Source organism: Trichoplusia ni, chromosome 3, assembly GCF_003590095.1.
Source record: "Trichoplusia ni isolate ovarian cell line Hi5 chromosome 3, tn1, whole genome shotgun sequence".
Taxonomy (NCBI): domain Eukaryota; kingdom Metazoa; phylum Arthropoda; class Insecta; order Lepidoptera; family Noctuidae; genus Trichoplusia; species Trichoplusia ni.
In genome coordinates, this window is record NC_039480.1 from 3878488 (window position 1) to 3886528 (window position 8041).

At 34.9% G+C, this 8041-nt stretch overlaps 1 protein-coding gene across 1 annotated transcript; it reads left to right on the forward strand.

The window, feature by feature from the left end:
- The first annotated feature begins 286 nt into the window (after positions 1-286).
- LOC113508940 (EEF1A lysine methyltransferase 2) lies at positions 287-5851 on the forward strand. The gene is made up of 5 exons (XM_026892138.1): positions 287-414; positions 1135-1334; positions 3549-3685; positions 4462-4618; positions 5677-5851. The coding sequence occupies exons 2-5, from the start codon at positions 1139-1141 to the stop codon at positions 5832-5834; spliced, it is 648 nt and encodes a 215-aa protein (XP_026747939.1). The 5' UTR covers positions 287-414; positions 1135-1138; the 3' UTR covers positions 5835-5851.
- Positions 5852-8041: the final 2190 nt, after the last annotated feature.

Here is an 8041-nt window from a genome sequence, read left to right on the forward strand (position 1 = left end):
AAACGTACAAAGAGTTATTTATACACTTTTGTAACGTAATAGTAACACGTTAGAAATCGACTAAGAATGACTAGTCGATTCTACCCGCAAACTGTAAGTTGACTCCACAGCAGCCAAAGACATTATTTACACTCTAACGACTCTAACAGCAGCAAAGACTCTACTAGCGTATATTATGTCTTTGAACAGCAGCATTTTGCCAAAGAAGTTTTTACACTAAAATTGCTTTATAATCGTCTAAACGTAATATCGAGAATTCGAGACACATCCCTCAAAAGTGTCAAATTGACATTGATTTGACATTCTGAAAAGAAAACACGATTGCAGAGTGTAGTTTCACAAAATAAATAACTATTTTTACGATTATTCATTAATAGAAAATAACATATTTAAGTAATTTTACTTAAAGAATAGGTAAGTAAATATCATATATCGTTTTTATTATTTGTTATTCCATCAATATAACTATTTTACTACATAACCTATGCGTATTTTTAAAGTATCACAATTTTTTATTTTATTGCTGAAAGTACGTTGAAAATTACTACAAATGGTACTTCAATTAGTGGATAAGGTGTCAACTATCTTATTCTACTGCGTATACTGCTATTTATAATGTTTTTCTCGAGTTATAAACTCGGTATTACATCAATAGAAAAAAAGATTTTTCCAGTTATTGTGAGCTTTAATAACCTCTATATGTTTTCTAATGTCTACTTTAAAGCTACCAGTCTTACCGGAATGACCTGAATATCGAATGTTACGTAGAGCTATCACACAACAACTCATAATCCCTTATTAGGACTTATTTTTAATATTCATTAAGATTTAACCTATATTATTATCAATCAATTCTAATTATTCTTACAAATTTTTGTCCACTGCTCTGTTAGTTTTGTGGTTTATGGCCCTGACTGTTATGCTGGGATCAATTCCTATTTAGGGAAAAATCTTTGTCTGAAAACATGACCACTTGTTCAGCATCTGATTAAATCTGTAATATGTATTTAGAAATATATAAGTATGTTTATCAGTTGTCTACTAGTCATAATACAAGCTTTGCTTAGTTTGAGACTAGATGGAACTGTATGAAAGTTAATAACTAATTATTATTAGAATATTCCACTTTTACAGACAAATGGAAGACTCAGAACTGGATCCATCAGAGCTTGGTACTCAGGACTACTGGCAGAAGGCCTACACTAAGGAAATTGAGAACTTCGTAGAACACGGAGACCCAGGAGACGTGTGGTTTGGTGAGGACAGTGCCGATAGAGTTATCAACTGGATCTGCAACTGTGGTGTAGATAAAGATACAGCAGTTATTGATTTAGGTGAGTTTGTTGTCGATTCAAGTAAAAAATCTTGGAAATGGCCCAATTTTTTTTAAAGAAATTACTACCCCTGTAAATAATTGAATCCTTGTGTCGTGGAGTGTTTTACAAACATACAAATCACATACACAAAGACACCCAGATTCAGAACTAGCATTTGTGGATCACACAAATACTTGTCCTACGCGGGGATCGAATCCGCGACACGACGCGCACGGAGGCTTTGGCGTGGTGACCTCAACCACTCGGCCATCCGTGTAGTCAGTGTTTAATTTTTATCAGGGACCGGACAACCCCACTTTAGAGTTAAGCCGTTTGACAGGGTAACCCGTACACGGGGTAACTCATATCGCAGTGTTACCTTTTGTTCGAGTTACATCCTCGAAACCCAGCGAAATGGTTAACACCTTCATTATGGTAACCACGTGAAGGGGTTAACCCCTTTAATAACTTAACCCTTTGAAGTGGTTACCTTCACGAAAGGCTTTTATTCGTGTTACCCTGAATTACCCACTAAACTTGAGCTGCATACTTGCACCCTAGCGGCCCCTCATTGCTTTACTAAGACTACAGCTGATTTTCTTCTATCGCCGACGCGTCGCGCCGCGACTCGCGCCTCTCGGACAAACTACCTACGCGCGAAACGTCGCGTCATGTCAGCATGATAAGAAAACCAGCCATATAGGTAACTAGCTGTTGCCCGCGACTTCGTCCGCGTGGTTAGAAGATATAAGTTAGGAATTTTTAAACGAATGCCCTCGAAGATTAATATTTTTCCCCGTATTTGCCACATTTTCCATTAAATCTTCGCTCCTATTAGTTGCAGCGTAATTTTATATACCTAGCCTTAAACCTTCCTCGATTATTGGTCTATTGAACACAAAATGAGATCAATTTTTTTAGATGAAATTATTTAAAATAATTTTAAAAAAAATCGAATACAAGTTTTTTTTATTTTTTTTTGCATTTTCTGAGAAGATTTGACGGGTGAATTTTCGATTGAAAATTAGAGTGTTTTTTTATATTAATTCAAAATAAGGTGAAAAAATAAATATTTTTAATCAAATAAATTACAGCGTATTTGGGACACAAAAAAGTAAGTTTTCACCAAATTTCGTTACAATTTTTTTTGTAAAAGATAAAAATAAAAAACCACAATCTTAGTTTTTTGGATTTTTCACATAAATTTTGAGGTTATGTGAAAAAAATGTAAACACAAAAGTTTTAGATCTTTTTATTTCCTACAACTTTGCCATTTGACTTTTTTCGATACGAATTTTAGTTTTGCCGGAAATCGAGAAAATCCGTTTTTTGCTCTTCAAACGTCTCTCCCACCCCCTTCCCGACCTCAGATTGCCCGTAAATTATTTTTCCTTTCATATTTATAATATTCCCCTCCTTTTCTAATGGGTTTCATCCTACTATTATTTTTTTTGGTTTTAAAAATTATCGACCCTGGTCTACAAGTATAGACACGAAAAATATATATCACAACGTTTGAAATGTGCGACAAGCAAAATTAAACTGTAAGATCATATCCACAATGATTTTTATTCCATGTTTACAAGTCGCTCGGTAAATGCAACAATGGCGCCGCTGGGCGGTAAGATGTCACGTGCGCTCGTGGTTATACTATTTTCAAACTAATGTCTATGATAAAGAGTGCATATTACATTGTCTTAGGTTGGAGTGGCTTACCCTGTTACAGTGTTACAGGGTTGTGAAAGGGTAACCTGTTCAGAACAGGGTTACAGTAATCCGTTCGAAGGTGTAACATATGTCATAGGGTTTTTTCTTGAAGCACTTAAAAAAACCCCTTCAAAAACCCTTTCAATGAGTATCCGGCCGGTCCCTGATTTTTATACACTAACGTCGTACAATAATGTCCTATGTTGTACATAAAACTAAAAAAGGCTTCTGAAAGAAGATTGTGGGCACAGCCAATCTAAAATTGGCCAAGTCGATTTTGAACATGCTCATGAACAATCATGTCTTATGAACAACATGGATTTTGAACATGAACACAAAAACATCAACTTTTTCAAGAAAATAGCAATTCAAAAAATACATGAGCCTGTGTAATGCTTAAAATCTATCATTGTTTACAATATTCATCATACAGAAATTCTTTAACAACATTTAACAAATTAGTCTTAGATATTTCGTGATTTTTTTGCGTCCATAATATGTTTATCCTGAATATCTATGTTGCAGGTTGTGGAAATGGTTACACACTATCCGAGCTTGCTAGAGAGGGGCTCACCAACCTGCTCGGGATAGATTATTGTGAAGAAGCCATAACCCTCGCCAAGAAAGTCTCAAACACAGAGTTTCCGCATATTAAATACAAGGTTTGCTTCTAAATATTAATTACTATCTGTTGCCCCGCGGTTTCACCCGCGTGAATACGTAGGTCCCGTTCCCGGTGCCTTTTATTAATAGGGGCGGAGATGGATCCAACAAATCACTATCGTAACAAAAGTCAGGATTACTGAATATGGTGGTTAAGTATTGTTATATTGTATAATTATCAGCGCTATTTTTCTTTCATAAAAACCTCTTGACAATAACAAATACAACAACAAAATAATACAACAAGAGAAATAGGGATTCATATTTATACAGGGTGTCCTAAAACTCAACGATAATCTGAGACCGGATGAAAGGCCAAGTGATAACAGATCAGGGAAAAATATAAAAAAAAAACCATATCACTCAGTTCAGCGATAAGAGACATTTAAAAACTTGAAATCCGACATCCCTCGTCGCATTTTTAAGTCCTGTGATCACCAATGTGACAATTTCGCTGTGAGTATTTTAATTCCGGGATCTTCATTAACGATTCTATTATTCGAAACTATAAATTAATACAATGAAAAAAAAATTTTTTTTTTTTTTTCAAAAAATAGAAACAAATGTCCGCTAGAACACAAAAATGATCCAGCGAGAACATAAAATCGGGATAAAAACTATTCAATGTGTTAATCCTAGTTATAAACTATCTGTGTACCAAATTTCGTCTAAATCTGTTCAGTGGTTTTTGCGTGAAAGATGAACAAATATCCATACATACAAACTTATAATATTAGTAGGATCAGTCAATTAACAACTACGTTTTTCTTTACAGGTTTTCAATATCACACAAGACAGTGTTGCTGAGCTCGGCAAGTTCGGTATTATTCATGATAAAGGCACATATGATGCAATAGGATTAAATCCAGACGACCCTAAGAAACACAGAGAGAAATATATAGATCAAGTCGCTGAAATGTTAAGTGAAGAAGGTAGGTTAGCCTGTTGGTCTAGTGGTTTGTGGGTGTGACTCCTGTTGTTGAGGTCGTGGTTTCGAGTCCCACCTAGGGCATTTTTTGTGTATTCAGCACAAGAATTTTGTAAGCAGGTGTCCTCAGGTTTTCTTCCACCGTTTCTCAGTAATGTCTGAGAATTGTAATAAATATAGATTGTTAAATTCTATTTGACCCCACCTCAACACTACACCGATTTTTGTTTTGCCTCTATTTTGAAAATGTACGTAGTCTACGGCAATGCCGCAATTTCATAATCTCACCTTATTCATCAAAATTTGTTCAGTCGTTTGGGTTAGCCAGAAAATCATTCATACATTTGAATTATATTATTAAATAACAAAAACATACGACCGATTTCAATTAAAAAGTACTGGGCCAAACATGTTGGAGGGTGAAAATATGACACTAAATGACAACTAGTTCACATAAAATTAAATTTAAGAATCACCAAAAAATGGTTCAACCAGTCTGGAGGTGCTGAGATAGTTAATGTGTAAAAACTGCTGGCTATTTGAGTTCCTTCTTTTTGAAGTAGGTTAAAAATATGTATAACCCTTCTTCTGACTCAGAAGTCAAAGTCAAATTCTTTATTTCAATAGGGATGATGACATTTTTTTTTGCAGTGTCCGTCTTGTAGTTTTATGTATAATAATGGATACGTATTTTTTAAATTGCCCCGCAAACTTAAATTGACCAAATTACAGTGAATGAAACTTACGCGTGACGTCACGATTGAATATAAATTTTACCATATCGTTAGGTCACAAGCGCGCTCTCCTAAACTTTAAAGCAGTTAATCTTTGTCAATTCTAGTTATTCTGAAATAGGAAAAAATACGTGTCTCATACTTTTCAATTATCTAACTGAGGGACTAATGAGATTTTTTCTTTTTATACCCAGTCGTCATCCCTATTAGACCAGTATAAGGCACTTTTAAACGTCAAACAAGTAATACAATATTAGAATCTAGTGTCAGTCTGTCAGTCAGTCTTCTATTGAAGCTACCACCTCTCAATGATATTTGTTATTTCCAGGTTTATTTATAATAACGTCTTGCAATTGGACCGATGAAGAGTTAATAAAGCATTTCTCTGAGAAAATGAAATTGAAACGGGTGATACCAACTCCACAGTTCAAGTTTGGCGGGAAAGTTGGCAGTGTGGTTTCATCCGTCGTATTTACAAAAAAATAAATATTTTGTACTATTTTTTTCTTGGTTTTATTTCTTTGCTAATAAGTTTTAAGGGGATTGTCCGAAGGTTACCATGGCCCTGGTACACGAAGGGCAAAGGAAGGAACATGGGTGGGTTTTGGTCAGTAGAAGTCTGACCCTCCCGCTCAACCTGAAGCGGAAGGAGTCATTTGTGATATCCTATCCGAAATAATCGTGTTTTAGGCAAAAATGAAACAAAAAAATAAATAATTCTGTCAATATATTTCACGTAACTATAAAACATACAAATCGTAATATTTTCTATAAACTCCTCATTGGTATACATTTATTTGTAATTAGTAAATATTTGTCAGTTAACAATACATTATATGGCATAGACACTTGATATCAATAACCATAGACAAAGGTCTTGAACCTAGGGTCTAGGAAAAAGGCCAGACCTTAGGCAAAGGCCAAGGCCATTGGACTATACTTCAATTCTCCAAAGCACCTGACATTTGAGCCTGTTGACAAGTTACATTACTTCTCACGCTAACGCTGTCGAATCACTCAAATGTATTGAACTGACAAGTCAAATTCACAATGTGACTGCATTAATATAAGTATCTTTATTTCTTCTTAAAACAAGACAATTGCATACGAAATAAATATTAAAGTAACTAAAAATTTTCAAATGACATTCCGTTTCGACATGTGACGTGACTTTGACTTGTCAGTTCAATACATTTGAGTGATTCGTCAGCGTTAGCGCGAGGAGTAATGTGACTTGTCTACAGGTTTGATTCAAGATTTTTATAATGGTCAATTCAAAAGTCGATTAACTCCATCTTAACGGTATATTTGTGACATTTCATTAAATATTTTATTGACATTTGTGTTGTACATCATTAATATTTAATAACCAGCGATCACTAGCAACAAAAAAATTGCCCAACTATCTTACAAATGTTTTGTTGCCAATTCTAGCAACAGTTTGACTTCAACAAGTTCCAACTTCATCAAAACATTTTTATAGACGACGTCGTGCCAGATAAACCTGTTTCGTTATAGTTGGTAGACAGTTGCCAGACTGTATCACAACTATTTTGTTGCCAGAGATTGATATCTCAAACTTTGCAAACAAATATTTAGGTAAATAGACATTAATATATAAATATAGCGCCAGGTTAACACATACGAATGACGGAAACAAAATATTGTAAAAATAAAATCTGTTAATAATATACTTTGTGCAATAAAAGCACCCTTGCTTATTATAACTATATTTTCAACCCATAGACACCTAATACTCAGTGTAATACTCCAAAACAATTCTGTCAACTATCTGAGGTGGAGGAAGCGGGGTCCTGCATTCTGATTGGAGCTCTCAAGGTCAACGTTAACGCGGAAGTGTTTCCGGCTCACGGTACTGGTCGAAACTAATTCTAATTGTTGAGTGACGAGTGACGAGCGACCTGTGTGAGAGTTGTGAGGATCATGTGTTGACAGAGAGCGGTCGACTGGAGTGAGGTGTCTAGGGGTTTTGTGGGCGTTGCGATGCATAAATTAAAGATATTAAAGATACTGTGCATCGTTTTAAATTAATATGGCAATAAGTATTTTATTATGTGCAAAAATATAAATACCTGTCAGTTTTGCAGCTTATGAAGATTCTAATGAGCTGTCAGAAAAGTAAAATTATATTTATTCGGTAAGTATAATATCAAAAAATAGTAGACTCGTTTGTTTTGCTTTTTCAAAAGTATATTACCCACAAATTGATGACAGACTTGCCCGCCATCTTGAAGACTTAAATTGACAGTACATTTCTATTGCAAACTGTATTTAGAGTTCCGTTCCATGAGGGTTAAATCGAAACAAATTAAAAACATCTTGAGTAAAATTTAGGTTAAGCAACCATTAGTAAGGTCATGAATTAGACGAGTAACCTTTTTGCAGCCAGAATATATTTATACAGGCTGGTTTTACGTTGGCCACGATTGAGAATCGGTGAAAGATTTGGGAGAGGCCTTTGCCCAGCAGTGGGACAAAGTGGGCTAGATAAATAACAATGTATGGCACCCTCAGTGTCCCGATAATGCCACTTCAAGATGACGTCATATTGGCTTAATGTGACAAGGTTCAAATCTGCAAACAATTTGCGGGAATACAGAACATCCTATACATAAAAATTGATATGATTTGTATAAATCTGTATTAATCAAATACATTTTTATAACCAGCGC